Source organism: Orbicella faveolata, unplaced genomic scaffold (genome assembly GCF_042242905.1).
Source record: "Orbicella faveolata isolate gen_17 unplaced genomic scaffold, um_ofav_v1 contig_48, whole genome shotgun sequence".
Taxonomy (NCBI): domain Eukaryota; kingdom Metazoa; phylum Cnidaria; class Anthozoa; order Scleractinia; family Merulinidae; genus Orbicella; species Orbicella faveolata.
The window spans coordinates 6142501-6163072 of NW_028301578.1; the positions used below are offsets into that span (position 1 = coordinate 6142501).

At 37.3% G+C, this 20572-nt stretch overlaps 1 protein-coding gene across 2 annotated transcripts in view; it reads left to right on the forward strand.

The window, feature by feature from the left end:
- LOC110066141 (uncharacterized) overlaps window positions 1-20572 on the forward strand; it is a 28142-nt gene that overhangs the window by 21 nt on the left and 7549 nt on the right. Inside the window, exons 1-10 of one of the 2 annotated variants that reach the window (XM_089280980.1) lie at window positions 1-128; window positions 2528-2568; window positions 3068-3195; window positions 4336-4402; window positions 4545-4617; window positions 5558-5638; window positions 6640-6994; window positions 7938-8011; window positions 9417-9512; window positions 20082-20293. The exon at window positions 1-128 is cut by the window's left edge and continues 21 nt beyond it. In XM_089280980.1, coding sequence (XP_089137106.1) covers window positions 1-128; window positions 2528-2568; window positions 3068-3195; window positions 4336-4402; window positions 4545-4617; window positions 5558-5638; window positions 6640-6994; window positions 7938-8011; window positions 9417-9512; window positions 20082-20090 — 1052 coding nt within the window. In that variant the 3' untranslated portion in view covers window positions 20091-20293. Of the gene's footprint in view, window positions 129-2527; window positions 2569-3067; window positions 3196-4335; window positions 4403-4544; window positions 4618-5557; window positions 5639-6639; window positions 6995-7937; window positions 8012-9416; window positions 9513-20081; window positions 20294-20572 lie in introns of those variants that run through there. The other variant, XM_020773340.2, reaches the window with a different exon arrangement.

The window sequence follows — 20572 nt, forward strand, 5'->3', positions numbered from 1 at the left end:
GGGCTGTAAACTCGTTTGCAAAACTAAACCTCAGTGCGATCAAAAAATGTGATCAATATGTGGTGAATATTGAAGACACAGCTTCACAAGTGGCGCTTTACAAGTTCAATGGGGAAAAGCAAGCTTGGGTACGTAGTATTCGACGCATAGTTAACACGATGGTGAATTTTAGCTTTCGGTTTCGTCTGACAGTTTTACATTGTAAGCTTAAAAAGCATGTTAAGTCTAACTTGTTTTTATAATAGGAGAACGTCAAGCATTAGACGTTATTGAGTTCAGCTTCTTTCCATATTCTCTTTTACTACAGTGTAGTTGTTGTGTCGATTTATTTAAATAGGTCTGACGTTTGTAAATTTTAACTGTCTAATAATTAATTGATAAAGTGAAATCCGACGAACTATTAATAAGCTTAAATGATAACAAGCAGTGCTTTCAATAACATTTGAAGTAGATGTCTGCCAGTATAAAAGTAGGCGGCTCAGGATATAGCAGTGGCCGCAAGGCCACCTTTGCTAGGGGGGTCTGAAATTGAAACTCTTGGAAATACGATTTCCAGCTTTCTGGGCATCAAAGTTAGTAAAGTCGATGATGATCGATTATATGCTGGAACCGATCTTTTTCGCTCGCTGCTCGTAAATGATTTATCTCTGTTTGGTTTACTGAAGTAAGCTTACATTGGCTTCTTTCACAACTGCAAAATTAATGTAAAAACTGTGAACAGGCCGCATGAATTTCCAAACAATGAACAGATTAAGTCTTTCATTTCTTTGATCGATGGCCCTTTGCGTGGCTCACGACTTTCCAGAAATTGCGAAGATGACAAGGCCTTACCTGCGACTTCAGGCACTAAAGTTTTAGAATAAGTTGGGTTGACTGGCGAAATTTCATCACTGGAATGAAGCGTTTCGTTTTGTGCAGTTGATATTCATCCATAAGCAAAGAAGAACACAATAGGTTTATGAAAGAACAATTCTGAAGTCAAATGAATTTATTCAAATGACTGTTTTGGTACGTGGTTTCTTTCAAAAGAATGTAAACAAATCAGTCTGCCCAGACTGTATATGGGAGTACACTTTGACAGCATCTTTGCTCAACTGACCACATGGCAATAGTTTGAAAGCAAGGTTAAAGTTTTATTACGATACTGCTGAAAATGGCGGAATGTTTTGCAATTTGCAATCGTATTTGATGGATGTGTACACTTTTATATACATGAACAGTCAAGGTAAATGTAAGAAATATTTTATCAGTTTGTTTGAACTGAGAAATAAGTAGGCAGTAAGTGTTGTAGGGGTTACACTTTTGAAGTTTTGTTGACAAACTCAGCCATGTAGGCTTCTAATAAAAGCGCTGAACAAGCAATGAATGATTGTTTAACATGTTATGCAATTGTCTGAACTGCTGGTATGTTTCAAACACTATCACACAATTTTGTCCAATAATTTGGTGGAGCCTCAATCTGGTATTCTCTTACATGGCGGAAAGAATAATTATTCTTTCTAAAGATGAAATTTTAAGTGTCAGCACACAAGTACAAGAGAGGTTTTTGCAGGGACAGGCAAAAGCCAAAGCAGCATTGGCAGAGAAATTTTGCATGGTCAAGTTGAGGCAACAGGAGTGGGGTGCTGTGTCGGTTTAAAACATCTGGAACCTTTCTGGACCCCTTCAGGATCTCCTTCTGGACCCTTTCTGAACCCTCTTCTGGAACCCTTCTACCCCTTCTGGACCCCTTATTTTTCATCCAGAAAACATGGGACCATGATTTAAATATATTAATTAGAATTGAAGTAAAAGACGATGAAGTCTACTTAATCAATTTTAGCTCTAGCCTGTGAATACATCTGACATACCTCTTATCACTCCTGGTGAGTTTGACATCTAGTGAAATATCAAATCAGCTGGAGGCTATATTTGTACATTCTAATAAACAATTAGATTATGAACTCCAGATTTCTATCGTGTGATAGCTGGCGAGGACGCAGCCCGAGTCAGCTTTTATGCATAGAAATCAAGGGCAAATAATCTAATTGTCTTAGTATAAATCTAGTAGTCATTCAAAACTTTATCTAAATCCTGTTCACAGACACTTCGAAAACACCAACAAGCGTCCCTCAATTCATTAACAAGGGAACAATGCTTCGCGACTCACTATCCAGTACAGAGTAGATAGTGAGTAGCGTAGCTAATCAGAAAACGGCATGTATGATAGAACGCTAGTAGATTTATACTTGGCTATTATTAGTGAGAGCAGAAACATTCGTGGTTAAGTCTTCATTGGGCCACATATACATACACATGTACAGCATTTATTTCTAATCACCTTTCTGGCAGTATCACAGGAGACACTCATCAAAATGCCAAATCTTACAAGCACGCCGATGAAATTTTTTCTGAGACTAAATGCAAGGTTATGAGCTACTGTTTATTTTCACCTTTCAGGCAATTTTAAAATAATAATGGAAGTTTAATGTTCTTAATACATGTTGGTGTCATTTTCTCTCACTAAATTAACATCTTTTTCTTCTAGGAGAAAACAGAAGTTGAAGGAGCTTTGTTTGTTTATAGTAGGTAAGCATGCCATTATAGTTCTTTTATGCCTGAACTTTAACTAAATGTACATATGAACCCAGGGTGAAGACTGAATGTTCCAGGTAAATAAGTAGTTTACTATATGGCTCATAAAATGGTTCGTCAATTATCTTTTGTTTTGTTTTTGCAGGCCTGTAATTGGCTTATGGGTATTATGGGATTATTAACCAATCAGAGCTTGTGTTATATCAGCTACAAACATAGTCAAGCTCTATGATTAATCATAATAATCATAATAATGATTTATACATAACTATTTTTCTTACTTGTTAGACATAATTATTTATTTCAAACTGTATTTCTGCAATCAGTACAAGTTATATTCAATTATTTATCTGGGAGACTGATTTTGCTGCTTTTCAATTTTCAATTCATTATCACATATTAACTCTTTCAAACAGAAAGTGTCCTTCATTGCATTCTCTACAGACTGTAACTAACTAAGTTTAATTGTCACACAATTTACGTCTCTTCTTAGGTCCACAACTCCAACAAGTGCTTTCTTCATAATGAACAGACTAAACATGAATAATATGATGGAACCAATAACAAATAACATGGAGTTTAAACTTCAGGATCCTTTTCTGTTATACAGAAATAACACCAGTAAGTAAAAACACAACTTGACACAGCACACTGTAAAGCAACAGTGCATTATGCAGGGGTTTCATTAAGGGCTGGGCACCAGGCAAATTGACTGGGTGTGAGCCAGATGATTTTGCCTGCCTGGTTTGACCATCTACATTGTAGAGGAAAGTTTTTCTTATAAAGAATTTCAGTTCAAAAAGTTTTGTCCACCTGCAAAATCCTGTTACCCTCCTGCTGGGTGAAGCCCCTGATTACGGGCAAATTATATCCTTTGGTGGACTTTAGCTTGAGTACACATGAAGACTTGATCAACCCTACTAACATTTGTGGAAGAATACTGATCACAAACAGTTGCTAACTGTTACGAAAAATTGTCTAAGTCAAGTTCTAGAACAATCTTGAACCGGAAGTCATTCAGCGGTGACGAATTTGTATAAGGACATTCCAGAACATTCTGATCCTTATGTAATTACTCAGATTAGAAACTGTGTCAAACTACTTAATAATTTAGCGCCTAATAGAAGTTTCTAGAACTTTAAGCCTCATATATATTAGAGTGAGAGTTTCTTCTGTAGGAGAGATTGGTTCAAATTTGAAGAAGCTTAGTGCTGTAAATTGGTGAAGTTACCTCTCAGAAATAAATTAGTTTGTTGCTGTTACCAGCGATCCTGAGGTTTGTCTGGAAACAACCCTGCTCTACAACGATACTTGTAACACTAACAGTACTTAGCTTCCTGAGTGTTTCAATTATGTACGGTACTCTTACAAGTCACACCCTAGGATTTCACATTTCATTTTTTTTTTTATAAATAAATTGGGACAACAGGATCTGTAATTTGATCTGTTGCTGTCCTGTTGATTAAAAGTGAAATTGGTCATGAACAATATTAGCTGGCTATCACATTGGTCTAGCATTGTACACCTGTATGGGATCATTAGATCTCCCTGCTGTGGCCATAACTGCATGTGACTACCTTTGATTTTGTCAGTTTCTATAGTAAGCCATATTCTCTCTTGCTGTTTTAAATATAGTATGAAACAGAGGGTATTTTTTAGAAAGACTGTATGTACATGTACATGCACTTCTATAATCTTGATCTTTCTGATCAACACAAAAACTGAACACATTATTAATATTGATATTTATCACTATTTCAGAAGGCATATTTGGTATTTGGTTCTATGACAGTGATGAGTGTAAAAGGCTGGCAACACTGATGGAAACGTGAGTAAAATTTAGCGTTTAATTCGATGGATTGTAATTTATAGTCATTGCTGTGTGAGTAAGTTTTAATCAGCAGAATGCTAATGATTAATATCTTCCTTTAGCATAAGCTAATGATTGGTACTTTGTTTTTTTGTTGAAGGCTTAGTTCTCAGACAGGTGTGATGGGAAGCCCTGTTGTAGTCAATCCACATCCCACTGCAGAAATGAGAAAGGTACATATTACTTACCACAATCTATTGTCGACTACATGTAACAGCAGGGCTTGAAGAAAGTGCTGTCCAGGCATCCAGGACAAGTAGGTTCTCTTCCTGGGCAAGTAACTTTTCATTCTCTCTTACCCAATGGGCAAGGGATTAGGCAAGCCATGTATGAACTAAAATAAAAGAGCAAGCTGCCCAGGGCAAGCAAAATTGCCCAAGGGCAAGCTGGAACTCAAGTTTATTTTGAGCCCTGGACTAACAATAAAACCGTTAGAAATCCATTCTTAAGTGTCCTCACCTGGTAATTCTATTTTTTTCTGTTTCATTGACAAACAGTGGGGTTTGAAAAAAGTGCCATCCAGTAATGTTCTAGAGAAGTAGATTTTCCTGCTGGGCAAGTAATTTTCATTAACTCACTTGCCCTCTGGGCAAGGGCCCAGGCAAATTTCTGCCAACAAAATAACAAACATAAAAAAAAAAATGTATACTTTCCAAGACTTGACCAGGGCAAACAAAATTTGAGGTCTGCTTGTCCAAAGCGTTGTATTGTTACTCTTAAATCGTGAACAGCCTGTAATAAATTAGGTGGACAAATTCCCATCCCCCCACCCTATTATTTTAAAGAGTTTGCTTGTACCTGTAGGTGTACTTGAATCTCAAGATTCCACATTTAAATTTTGGGTTTGATTCCCCACCACCAAAAATGTTTTTAATAAATTAATAATTATCTTTTAATCCTTCCCTCCCTAAAACTTTGGGTTTCTCTCTAAAGGTAAAATTGGTTTCCTAGAGTGAATCTCCCCACACAAGATTCTATCGCACCCAGCTCTCTAAGAATTTTTAACGAATGGATATATTTAAATTGCGTTCTGTACCTTTAATGAAATATTATTAATTTAACTAAATCCAACCATTTAGTGTACACAAATTTTGTAATATCTTCTGTTCAAAGGAAAGTCAAACAAATGCTTCAGAAGAAAAAGTTGATATAATGCAGCTGTTTGCAAAGGCACAGGAGAGATTTAACAATCAGGTAGGACTTTGTGATAAGTGTTCCTTCTTGAGTCCAAAAATTGATGTGTTGTTAACTGAATATGAGTTGGGTTTCCTGCTGATTCGGGAAAGGAATGGGTGACCTGAAAAATTTTGGTTGGTATCAGTATAATTTAACATGTCCTGTTCAAAGGTTTATAAATGGTTTATAAAGATAATATTTAGTCCGTACTGCGCAGTCTCAGCACCCTAATGTTTATAAACATTTATAAGTCTCACTCAATGGAATGCGTATCGATGTTATCTCATACCTTATCCTTGAGGCCTTTCAAGTTCTTTTCCAACAGCTTCATTGATTTTTACAGCTGCGAAGTTGTTTTATCAAGTGATACAAGAAAGAACGAAGCATAAAGCTTCGCATGTCTTGCATCCATAATGGAAGTTGACATGAAACTTTGCATTTACTTCATGCAAGTAGTTGCAAAATGGTTTCATTTTGTGATGTTTTACATGAAACAAAACAAAAAATGTAAAGAAACTCTTTAGGGTGCGCAGTACGGACTGGAAATCATCTTTAAAGCCAGACTATGTACAGTTTACACCTCCATGCCTTTATTAATGAATAATAATTATATGCCTGACAGTCTACTTTAAAAGAAAACTTGCTATAAATGATAACATGAAAAAATACAAATTATTGTGAAAAGGTAGAATTTTGTTTTTGTATTCATTTGAAACCTTTTGAACATTACTTAGATTTTGATCTAATGTGGAACAAATTATTTTCTAGTAGATAGAAATGGTGGAATGGTTAGCTCACTTCATAAGTACTTGTTAGAAGGTAGTTGAACTATGATACTACTAGATGAAAGTTTTCAACAAGGTAGCTATGCCACATCTTCCAACGTTTGGCTGTAACATGTGGCAACAAGACCCAATCATAATGTTAGTTGAATTGTTTGAAGGATTTGTTAAGTGCATGTAGGTCCAGCATGAATATTTTTAAACTCTTGCTGTTTTTTTCTTTCGATGTATGAGCAGTCAAAGACAAGTAGTCCAAGTGGAGCAAATGCTTCTCTTTCATCAAGCACATCTCAAAAGCAACAGATACCACAAGAGCAAAAGGATCAACAGCAGAAATTCCTTCAACAAAACCAACTCCAAATGGAGCAACTTCAAAAACTGTTCCAAACTCAGGAGAGTCAACCAAAAAAACAACGTGCCTACTCCACCCCTGCCCCCTACCTGTCATCACCTTCTTCCATGGGGAAAGCAACACCTAAAGGGGAGGGACAGGAAAATGGTGTGTTACCAGGAGGAGAAGGACAGTCAAGCAAGAGAATGGAAAAAGTTAAAAGTCTCACATTGTCAGATATTAAAGCCCCTACTAGTTCAGGTAGGAAAGCGTTTTGCCAAGCTTGCATTATTTATGTTGTCGATTGAATTCTTCTACGAGTGGGTGAATTGGAGGTGTGTTTTAAATGTAAAAAATATCCAAAATGGTTACAATGGAGATTGTTTCCAGCTTTCTTGCACCTTTTTTGGCTTTGCCCTTCAGTTGATAGACAATTATAACATTCCAGAAATATTTCTGGTTTTCTGGGTTTCGCAGCAAAGATACATACCGGATATTACACGGTGGTGAGAAGCTATGAATTTTATGTTCGATTGGCAAGAACAATATTTCACTCATGAGATATTGTTTTTGTCACAAGAACATAAAATTCATATCTTTGAGCTAATGTGCAATGTTCTTTTTATTATATAGACATGCTGGTGATGCTGTTTTTGATGATTTTCTAAAGATTTGTGAAGATTATCCAAAATTGTTCTGAAGGCCAGACAAACGTTTCTGAGCATTTTGCGAAGATTTCCGAACATTTTGCGAAGATTACTGAAGATTGCCGAAGATTGCGGAAGACAACCGAACAAGATTCGAAGATGTTTCAATCATACATCAACAAATTTAAGTGTAGTTAAAGGGACAAAAGAGAAATGTTATCAAAGATGATATCTTCACATGTGAGGATATCATAAAGTTTTTATCAATTTGTTACCACTCGGTATGCCACTGACTTTTATAATAATTGTAACTATGTACATGTACAGTATATGTACATCTAACTAGAACACTGTCAACGTCATTAGCTAGTAATTTTCACTGACAAACAACAATTTCCCCTTGATTTAAGTCTGTGGTAGAACATTCAGAAAACTACAGGACGGTATATTTGAGTATACAGGCAACTTTTTTGTGCTACTATTTATTCTGGTCTACAAAGTTGCTATTAGCACATTTTGTGGTAATAAAAATTCATGTGACTTGATTGTGATTTCAGTTGGTTCAGGACCAATAGCAAGGACAAAAGATGATTCTTCAATTGATAATGGGAAACCAGGGGCTCAAAGAAAGGTACAGTCAGAACTCCTCTGGTCAGACCTCAGAATGCATGTACAAACATGTTTTTTTAAATAGTTTTACACTTAAGTCAATAATTAAAATTAGTATAATTACCAGTTCAGAAAGACCCCAACACAACAGCTTCTCAGTTCTGCCAGATGTTCATCTGAGGTCTCTTCAGCACAAAGCTGTTGGTGTGTCTTGCTGAGAGATCACACAATGCAAGGATGCTAGCCATCCTCCAAACTTTACTACATTATGTGAGCCTATGCTAGCAAGATGTAAAATAGTAGGCCAACAATACATGCAAAATGGACCCCTAGACCATTACCTCTCAGACTTATAAGTAATTCATCAAGTTAAGACAAAGAAAATCACAACCCTGAAGGAGGTTTGGATACCCGGTCTTAATTAGCATCGATTTTGACGATTTTACCTCTCCGTTTACTCCTTAGTTTTTGTTTCGATCGAGAAGATGTATCAAACACTCAAGACAGTGTTTCATCGGCTATCCAAACACCTTGAATTTCGTCAAAAATACTCCGCTGTGCGTCGTATTTTCAACTCTCTACTTGGTGTTTGGACACCCCGATGAAACACTGTCTCTCATGTTTGATACATTACATACTATGATAGTAATTGCAATTTCCAATGATAGTATTTGTAATTGATATGTAAATTATTAACGAATAGATAAGTAAATAAATAATTAAGACTGGCAGTATACTACTATTTGTATAATCCATTGTCAAGCTTACACCATCAAGCAGACACCAAAAAGAAATTGCAATTATCAAGTGGAATATCTTGTCTCGATTAACTACAGTGCACCTGTCTGATAACTAACCCTGGAACATTGCATATATTTCACAATCAGTTCAGAAGATTAATTTTTTTTGTTTTTTGTTTTGTCTTTTTTGTCTTGAATGAGGTTATTTATTTATTTAAAGTAACACGTCTTTAACAAATTACATGTATCACAAATTACAAATTACAGTAACAAAGTACTCTGGTATGGCTACTCCGATACTACAATGTACATTACTTATTTACACCAGGTGTTACTTACTTACATTAGAAAAATGAATAAAATAAAGTAATTAATTAATTCTGACAACACGTATTAGCTACAATTAAATCAAACAGGATAAAAAACAAGAAATAGAAAAAAAAAGAGAAAGAAAAAAACTAAAAGGAAAGGAAAACTTGAAATTACAAAATAAACAAAAAAGCAAACAAGCAACTAACAGCGTAGGAAAGGGGGAGGAGGAATGATTTCTAATCTTGATTTAATACAATTAAAGTTCAGAAGATTGATGGCTCACGACTGGAACTGTAAAAGTAAACTGTTTGATGAGCATTTGTTAGAGAAGAGAGCTTCGTCATTGAAGTATTTGGATCATTTGTTTTTAATTAGTTATTTCAGAATGACAAGAAGGATGTAAGGAGTGTAGATACATTAGCCACACAATCACCAGTTGCTTCACATAACACACCAGTGTCCCAGGCAAAGGTGAGTTTGTATTGTTACTTTTAAATCGTGGAATTTATCAGGGCTGGACATCATGATCAGTAAGTGTTTAGCCACCTGTAGCCTTATTCTCTCTCTCCCCCCCCCCCCCCCCCCCGTAGCAAATTTGTTACTTTATGGTTGAACTCCATCAATAACAAGCAATTTTACCCACAGCATTTTCCACAGGGAACATCAAGCATACTCGGCCGAAACAGGTGTTACGGGTTATGGCCCTTAATGACAGCCCTGTGTATTTCAGAAAGAAATGAAATAACTGTTTAATTTTGTCAGACAGCTTGAAAAGCTGTGTGGCAAAAGCTTGTTTTCACTTACATCTAAGTAGTAATTTAGACATGCTGAGCATGTACATGATTGGTCGAATACTGTCACGTTAACCGTGTCCTACACTGCCTGCCTGTAATCCTTCCATTATGGAATCTAGTGGGGAGGGGGAGGGGGGGTTCCCTTGACCTAGTTTGACTGTATAAAAATCATGTTTATTGCGTAGCAAATATCAAAAGAGTGCTGGCGAAGAATTAATTTCAAGTGTATCAAACTTCTGTTTCCGTTGGGTTATTGGGCTATTTTAGAATACTGTTTATATGCCTACTTATTTGAGAGCTACAAGAAAGGAATGTTGAATGGTGAAAACCGACTATAAAATTCTGCGAAATGGACAAACAAAAGGACTGCTATCCCCCAGCAGAAACAGTAGTTAAAACGCTCTCTCCCACAAAAAAGGACAGAGAAAGAGGCGCAAGCACTTGTAAAAGCAGCTTTCCATGTCAATCATGATTGGCAACAATAGTGCTAGCTTTCCACTGCCAATCAATCAATGTCAGTCGTACAGCACAGATACCAGGCTTTATAAATGAGCGGGATGAATAGGGGTATGCAAGCCCCGCCGATCCGTGCCTTTTTATTTTCGCCAAATCCGTCGATCCGCCAATATTTTTGTTCAAATCCACAACCACATCCGGAAACAAAGTGTAAAAGCTCAAAGGTAAACTGGTAAATGTGAATGCCATGCTTAATTTCGCATAAATAGTAAGGAGGGCAACATGTTTGATGACTTTAACACAGCACAATTCCAATAACAGTCTCACACCCGAGTTTAAATGAGGTTCGTTCGAAAAAAGAAATAATTTGGATGAATTCATTAACATACTGACCAAGGCTGAAGAAAGATCTATGATCCAGATATCATTTAGGACCCAAGATTCGAAAATTAAGACAGGCACAATCTGGAATCCACTCCAAAATTCACAGCTGATCCACGATCCACTGTGTTTTCAAAATTCGCGCATCCACTCGATTTACTGCAAAAATCCACAGTCCGTGCGCTTTTAAGGCCAAATCCATCTGTCTGAAAACTTATTCACCCCCCTCATAAATTATCCATCAAATATTTTCACTCGCACGTAATTGGTCTAACTACGTCACGTGACCGAAAAAGTGGCCTGAAATATCTGAAGGGAATGCTTACCAAATTTAACGGAGTGAGTGTTAAATCTACAAAAAAAAAATCAAGAGTGAAGAGGTAGTAAATATGATTGCCCAGAGTGTGTATTAAGAAAATCTATTTCAATCATGAAGTGGATAAACAACATTTTCCTTCATTTGTCGGATTATTTTTGAGAAATAGTTTACAAAAGCAATAGAGAACCTTTTTTTGGTATTTGCCTCATTTAAACACTCTGGGGGTTAGGGAACCCTCGACAATTATGCAAACTCAAGCCGCAGTCGACGGTATACATAACTGTATCAAATTCTCCCAACCCCCCCCCCCCCCGCCCCGTGTTTAGATTAGACCACCACGGAAAAAGTCCCCAACAGGCCAATTTCGATATATTAAAATTCACTCGTAGACAAGACATCATGTCTAAGCTCTGCGGAATAAACTCATAGGAATCCTTACTTTACTCCCCAGAGCCTCGAGGTCATGTTTGTTGTTTGAAGTTAAATTCAGTCTCGTGCCGAGACATTCTCGTCCCCAGAGGCTGCGCTCCTTTTGGTTAGCACCAAGAATCGCGACCTCTGGCCAGGTCCGATTTTCTGAGCATGCGCAGAGTATTCGTTTCGTACGCTTAGCCAATCAGATTTGTCAGATTTGACTCTGAGCATGCGCAGAGTGACGGGAAGTCCGTGAATCGCAGACTTCCGATGTTGGGCCTTCCCAGAGGTCGCGATTCTTGGTGCTGACCAACAGGAGTGCGGCCTCTGGAGACAAGAATGGTGCCGAGAGTGTTCGCCCCGCACTGCGCATGCTGACTCGTTTCCCGACCTCTGGTTAAGGGGAACTAAGACTCTGGGCACGACATTGGCTCAGAACGAGTATAACGTCCGGTTTGTAGTCGTCATCGGTAATAAACGCACAAACAATTGCGGACAAAGCATGCTGGGACGCGTATAATGTTAGATGACTGCGGGACTGGGAGCAGGTTTTTAAGCTCCAGATTTTAGTGGCCGGGTATTCTAGAATCTAGCCGAGGTACTAAATTTATATCAACGTAATAAATTGAAAGGCTCTCTGAATATCGAATCATGTAAAAAGAACATTAGGAAAAAAGACCTAACGTCTTTTCCGTACAACACCAATAATTGTTGTAACCTCTGTAAAATTTTCTTAAAGACTACCTATAATATACCTACTGTTTTTATGTACTACATATACATACATTTTTGCAGATTGATTGTACACACACTTCTTTTTTTATTTATTTCATTGTAAATAATTTTAACTTTTTTTGCTCTGTCCCCAATTAGTAGTTAATACTAAATACATTGACACTTCAATAAAGCTGATATTTTTATAGCCTTCTTCGTTTGGAAACCAGCGCATTTTGAATTTCAGAATTATGGCGGTGCGTGACATAAGCTACGATCGCGTTTGTCGAAAAATATGTATTTATCTCGTGATTTTTAGCCGTTGAAGAATCTATAGTATTTAGAAAAGTGCTTATTTAAATGCTTGTTTGTCCAGTGCAGGTAATCAGTGTCCTAGATAACCAAAGCAAGTTCCAGATGTTTACACTATTTTCTGGCCGTCATTTGTACCAAAGAGGAACACTAACATGGCGGCTCTATACTAGGCTCTGTAACTTTGCGCGAAACATTTCCACGAATATCTCAACTTTGGGACAACGCACACTTCGTAAACTTGGAGAACTGTCTTCTTTATCTTCTATAATATACCAATTTCTTGACTTAATCCGCTGAATGGTTTTTGATTTTTTTTAGTATTATTATTGTCACGTCCGGTAGTCACGTCCGGTAGTCAGGTGGGGTTTGTGATCGTCGTGATCACCGTGATACGTAGTACTACAGAGCCCCCTAGGTAGCCCATGCGTAGCCAACCTCGTTCCCAGGGTCTCTCATCTCACCGCCTCCGCTCGCTCCAGGGGGCGGTAAGATGAGAGACCCTGGGAACGAGGTTGATGCGCAGCGCGAGCCTAAGCGCATACGTAGCCCGAAAACAAACTTTCGGGGGCAAAGCATAAAGAGGTTGGTATCTATAAACACGATGACCGACGTTGCTGCATCTGACAACAGTATTGAGCTAATGTTTCCTACGGGAATGGAGAGTATTCTCCACGAAAATCAATTGAGTCCTTTCAGAATACTGCTTTTCGATTTTTCGGAGGAACTTACCCGACAAGATGTGGAGAAGATGAAATATCTCGCTTTAGATTTCATTCCGCGTGGGCGAGCAGAAAACATTGAGAACGGGTTGCACTTATTTGACGCTCTGGAACGCAATGCCCGGATTTCTCCTCAAAACCTCGATCTTCTGGAGGAACTGCTTATAAAAATTGGAAGAAAGGATTTGAGTGCTAAGGTAGACAAATTTCGTCAAGGTAAGTGCACTTTTCCTTGTTACGAACTCGTTTGATGATTTGAACAATGAATATTATTTTTGCCAATGTTGTAATTTCGCTTCCGCCATATTGTTTAGTTGCTCATACCTGGCTCCAAATGGGAATAAATTGTCTCAGTAATGGGCGAAATACAAGGTTTTGCTCGGGAAGTAGCCAATCAGAGAACACAGAGAGCTTTTGTGGTTGTTATATATAATGCAAGCCAGAGCAAGTGGGCGAACATTTCACCTCAAGTTCTGACTTGTGATGGGTCCCTTGTAAGGTTTATTTATTTATTTTATCTTTTATTTATTACAATTTATGTCACACAAAAAACAGAAGTAAAAGGGTCAAAGACCCCGTATTAAAGCAAATCACCAATGGTACTAAAATGAAAATAATGATACAAATTAAATTATGGTAGTAATAAATATTAGATGATATAACGATAAAATATATTCAAAGAATATACTAATCCATAAAAGAAACTTTTTGACTAAAGCTTTAAAAGAATTTACACTTTTTGCCTCCTGAATGGAAAGGGGAAGGGAGTTCCATGTTCCCACAACTCTATGAAAGTATATTTAAGAACATTTGTTCTCGCATATCTCACCTTTTGTCTAAACGAATAGTGATCAGTTTCCTTAATAAGGAGGTTCATGAGGTTCAACATCAATATCAATTATTCCGTGAAGAACTTTACATGAAAAAGTATCATCTGCTAACAATCACCTCTCTTCCAATGATAACAAATTTAATTTCTTTAGGCGGCCAGCATAGCAGTCATCAGTCTTTAAGAATAAATTTAGTTGCCCCTTTTTTGAAGGTTTAATAACTGCTGAATACCATGCTACTTATTTGCATGTCACTCAATAAGAATAGCGTCTACTGTATTCTGACCCGTACTTCTGTTCTTCAGAAAATGCCGCTAATTGCTAACAACAGTGACAGGGTATTCAGGAGTTAGCAGTTTTCACGGATTATGGCACCATATTGGGTTGGTTTTTTGGGGGGAAGGCGGGGGAGGTGGGAAACACAGCTAAAATTTCAGAGGTTGTCCAAAGTACAGGATTTTGGCAGACTTTAAGCCTGTGTAACTTCACCACAGAAGCAGTATTTTCACGGCAAAATGTATGTAAAAGAGTATTTGTACTGACATTATTTTTATGAAGTGTAAAGACCAAATCTAGGCTAAAAAACTGTAAACGTATTTCTAAGATTTTCCAAAATCCTCCTAATCAAAGTTGTGCAAATTCCTCCCCCAAACAAGAAACATGACTAAATAAATATATATTTGGCATCATTAACCATGAAAATGTCCATCCATTTGAATTGCAGCCATTTTCTGTTGTGCAGCAAAATTTGGTAGAGATAATTATCATTAGCTAATGCAAACCATGTGATCTAAAACCTGTTTTTGCTTTACATTGTCTAGAGATAAAACACAACAGGCTATCAAGCAAATCAAAGTGTGCTCAGAGAATCATTTGCCCATGTTCTTGATCACCTTTAGTGCATGACACAACGCTAGATTTACCTTCATATTATCACTGCCTCCATTAAAAAAACCTTGATTTTGAAGAAAAAGATAGCACAGCCTACGTGTATAATGCTGTGTGAAAAATATACAAAATGGACGAAGTTTATAAGATAAAAGCCATTGTTTTCGAATTGCACCCAACTAAATAGTTGCCATTTTAGCCTTATTTTTCTCAAAAACAAAAAGTTTCGATCTTACATGCCTCCACAGAAAAAAGATATATCCATTTCAAACAGCTGTTTTGGGGATGCACCCAAACTGAAATTTCCATCAATCATCACATTAACTTTGAAATGTTTATGACAACCAAACTAAAGACAAATTTCCAGTGTTTGACTGTGTTTTCAAAGTGAACAAAATGGCTAAAACTCGATAATTTATCATGCATCGAGGCTCGGTTATCATGCGTCATTATGCGTTGCATTGTGCATAATAATTGTCAGGAACATTATGAGGGCATGTAGTAAGCATGATGAGGGCACCATGACGGCTCAGTGAAGGTGCGATCAAATGCTCAATGCAGATTAAATGCATGAAAAACTTTAATGAAAGCACGATTGCGATCAGAGACACGAAAGCTGGCATATGACATGATGCCAATGGGCTATCCAGATGGATGCGATTACCTACTGTTCTCTGGAGTTCTCTTTCTACCACATTTGCAAAGTAAATGTAAAGATGGAAGGTTTAACAAAGAGAATCCTTTTTCCGTAGAGTTCTCAGCATTTCCAAATGTATCACTAAAAACTTGTAAAAAGGTTTCCCATCCAATACAGGGCCTGGTAAGGTTATGTTGGTTAAAGCATTCATCATGAAAAGTTCCTTGCTGCTTTTAGTTTTTAACTGTGAAGTGATATTGGACCATAAATTAATTTTGGGATTCTTTGAACGTTGCTTATAGCACATGGAACTGATAGCTACATTTGCTGTGTTCACGGTTCTTGTTTCCGATTCCTTCACCACAATTTTTCACTTAACAGGGGACTTTTTTCTTCAGAGACTTCCTCTTCACCACAGAGCCTTACTTCCAAAAAGATACAGCTGGCACTGCTGTCGGTTTTAAGGTGTTTTTACAGCCTGCAAGTGATGTAGATAATTGCTCGATTTAAAGTGTTGAGTCTTGACCAAACCCTTGTATAATCGGTCACTCTAAACTCTTTGCCAGTATACCTTATTCTCACTAAATTTTGTGTTAAAATTGTAAAATTTAATACTCGCGAAATATAGGACACGCAAAAACTAAAATCGCAAAATATAATGCCTACATAATATCACTGATAATGAAATTCAAACTGTTGTGTTATTACTGTTATTCCAACATGCCCAAGCTTCATGTTTAGGGGATTTTTGATTTTGTCCATCAGTTACCTTCCCCCACTGCATTGATCACTCTCGCTGTCAGAACTGTCCTCTGCCAATAAGTTCTTCAAAATCTCACTTGTGCAGTCGTCAAACTTCGAATAACTTTGTTATGTTTGCTATTGTTTACGGTGACGATCATACTAATGCTACATATTAACAAATAGAAAGAAATCTCGAAATTTAATACTTCATATCACCCTATTTCATAGCCAAAGAGGTGCATAGATTGAAAAAAGTCAGCCCAACCTTTTTAAGTTTCTTATGATTTGCTGGGAAAATGGTCATTTATGCTCAGAATCATCTTGTTTGTCACGACACAATGATCTTAAAAGATAAAGGATTTCTTTTTACCATTTTCTAGTTCAAGACTTGTAATAATAACAACTAAGATAGGATGCCAAAGTGGACCTAGTCATTTGCCAGTTTGTCTCATACCCCTGTGTAAAGAATTTGAAAATACTCTCTTTAAGGGGCTTTATTACCGTATGTTGGGGTGGTTCGGAGAAATCTTTCGTTACTGACTAGCTCCAATTTAGCATCCTAGCTTAGGTGATAGAGCAATGAGTAGCGCAATCACATTGTCATGAGGTCTAGTACTGTTCAAGCCTGGGTATATTTTCAGGCTTCTTTTTAACCACTTAAGGTGCTTCCTTAACTACAGTGGTCATTCTAACTTCAAAATCACAGGAATTTTATTTTAATTTAGGGGTGTACATGTTACGGAAGGTATCACCCACATCCAACCAAATTCTCAACATCCCTTTTCCTGTCTTTCCTGCCAATCAAATAATGACAACAACCACATGGGGTTTAAAGAGCTCTCTTGTCTTCCAAAATATTGTTGTGCTCTATTATTTAAGTGTTTTTTTTTGGTTTTGTTTGTCTGTTTGTTTGTTTGTTTTTTGTCAGTTAAACCTTGTGGCTATTGGAATCAGCCTACACTGGATGCAATCTGTGACCGTGGTTACGTGTTTTAAAACATAGGCACGCAAGACGTGCAAGAGTTATTTTTTTCTGTGAAGTTTTGTAGATAGAAGCATTCATGGTACAGTAATGATTTGGTTAATTTGACAAGTTTTTTTGGTTGCGATGTTACATCGGTCATGGTAAGATAGCTAAATAGTAAGCTATAAAATGTTTGACTGAACAAACTACAGTAATCTGACATGTCTCCAGATTAATGTAGTTATCATCTTATTTTCTAACGGGCAATTTGATTCGCTCTTTGATACAACCCGCACTGTGATTGGTGTGACACCCGCACATGCATAACTCCCTCGCTCACCGATCACATAACCCTTCCAACCCCCAAGAGAAATTTTTGCTCAAAAATACTCAAGTTAATTTAGAGACTTTTTTGCATTTTACACAAGTCGTAAGTTTACCTTTTTACACAACACAACACAACACAACACAACTTCACCGAAAATAGAAAGAAAGAGAAAAAAAAATCTCTGACACGTTGAAAGTCTGATTTAATTAAATGCACTTTAACTTGGTGCCACGCAGTCTTCAAAGAACATTTGAACAGTTTTCATACTTTTTCCCTTAAAAAATATCGGGCTGAAATGAATGTCATCAAATAAAACTATTAAACTGCTACTGCAGAGACGTAAAAACCGTCCAGAAACAAAACCTTCTTTTTTGTTTAATATCCTGGAAACAATAGCCGATAACTTGTCAGCTCTAATTGAATTTACTCCCATATAAAAAACAAAAGTGTTAAGTTACCATTTGTTACTAAAGATAGCAAACATCTCGTGGGAAAGAGTGATGACGATTCGTCCGCTCTAATTGAATTTACTCCCTTGTGAAAAACAAGAGTGTCACATTACACTTTGCAACTAAAAACCAAAAATGTCTCGTTATATTTGCATGCAACAAGAACAAAACAATTGTTACCCGCACTTACTATTGTAAACGTTAGAACTGTTTCAAATCTAAAGTCTCGTCCCCTCTAAAGCAAGTCCTAAGAACTAGACGCGACGATTCGTGACCTCTAATTGAATTTACTCCTTGTGAAAAACAAAAGTATCAAGTTACCTTTGTAACTAAAAATAAAAATATCTCGTTGCATTTGCATACTACTAACTCACGAACTGTTTCAAACCTCAAGGCTCATCTCGTTCATTTAACTAAAATCCTCAGCCTAACCCACAGAAAATGTCGAAGTAAACCCAATATATGAATACTTCCTCCTCTTTTATAGAAGAATAAATATGGCCGTTCTGAACTCTATCGGGATCAAATCTTCTCACATACCATTTACCTTTACAACAAGAAATTTGATTGGCTGTTTATAGTAGATCCAATCTGATTGGTGTGACATACATACATCTCTCACTCACTCACTTACTCACTCACTCACTCACTCACTCACTCACCCATTGACCCGTCCATAACATACCCGACGCGCCGACTAAGAGGTATTTTTTTTACAAAAAAATAACTCAAAAATTAGGAGCAAATTCTGAAGATCTTACCCTTAGTGACTTTTCAAGCTATGATACAGGCATTGATAGCAGATCAATGCTACAGAATTAAAATCTCTGATCAGTAAATAATAATAATAATAATAATAATAATAATAATAATAATAATAATAGCTGTGCGAATCTTTAATAATAATAATAATAATAATAATAATAATAATTATGACTGCCCTAGGCTCACGGATTGAACTCGGCACCATAAGTTAAAAGCGGCAAGACTTTAAGGACTTATAATGACAATGATAATGATAATGATAATGATGATAATGATAACAGTAATAGTAATCATAATAATAATAACCATAATAACAACAATTTTATAGCTTATATAGCCAAGCACAAGTGCTCTACAAATTACGGAGACTGCAAATCAAATCAGATCGAATGAAATGTTTTAAATACTTTGGAGTTTACATCTATTTTATCGAAAAAGGTTCTAGAATACAAGATAAAGTCTAAATTTATGGTACTGAACTCTTCCTGTTGTTTTACCAAATTTTCAGACAAATTAAAATATCTCAGATAGCCTGCAAACGCAGACATCTTTCCTGCTGTCATTTCTCTCCCCAGAAAAGTAAGAGATACGACAGCGGAAATACGTCTGCGTTCGCAAGCTATATCTCAGAATAATCTCTGGAATATCTCAGCCCATGGAGGCTTCACTTCACAAAAGGACTCAAAGATTTGTAACTAGTCATAAAACCAAAATCACCACCACCACAACTTACAGAGCATCTTGTTTGGTATACTTGAAGCATTTAGGTGCTCTGTAAAGTGAAATATAATTTTCCATCCTGCCCAGTGTTCGCCAGTATTCCATTGAAAACTGTGGAGGAATCATATTGTCCTATGACTGTTTCCTCAGACAAACTTGACTTTGCCTTGTTTCTCTCTACTCAGGTGTATGCTGTAGTTGGGTACCAGCTTTCCTTTACGAAAACCTAAAATGCTGGGTGGGGTGGGGTGGGGTGGGGTGGAGTAGTACTGCAATAACTAGCATCCTATCCAGGGGGATGCAGGGGAGAAACCATGCCCCCAGTTGCTTCATGCTACAGAAAATCGGGTTAATGTTTGGCCCACTGGACCTTGTAGGCTTGTTTATAATAAACTATTATAAGCAAGAGATTATTCGACGATTAGATGTCGCTATTGGACGAAACTTTCGGTAAATCTCACACATTTACTTAAAATTATCAACGGTTTCACTGACGGATTGTGAGCGACCCTGTGCAGAAATTGCTGCGACAGTCGCTCGCGATAGCGCGTAACTCGGCTTTATGCGTATTCAACTTAGTGGTTTGTTCTGTTCTATGTTTAGCCCAGTTGAAAGAATATGCAGTTCCCATGGCTGAGACTGACGTTTCTCTCGCTTCAAACAAACGAATGCCTCTTAAAGAGGAGAACTTGTGCCGGGAATTGGCTTTCGACTACATCTGCTCCCACAAACTCGGCGAGTTAGCCTACAGATCGAACACCAAGGCTGCTAATACACTTCGGGAGGTTTGCAAAGAATTGGAAGAAAAGAACAAAGCGTTTTTCAACGATACCAAAAATTTGTCTGTGACAGCCCCAATGTTCAACGTCATTGCTGATGAAGTGTTCAGCGGAGGAATAAACTGGGGTAGGATCGTGGCCTTGTATTGCTTTGCTAGCACTGTTGCTGTGTCTCGCCGTGATAATCACATGAGTGACGGAGAAGATGTTGTCGGATGGCTGTCCGAGTACATGTGCCGAAAAGAGATGGCAGAATGGATAGCGAAAGCTGGAGGATGGAATGGGTTTTGCGAATTTTTCAAAGTTTCGCCGGGA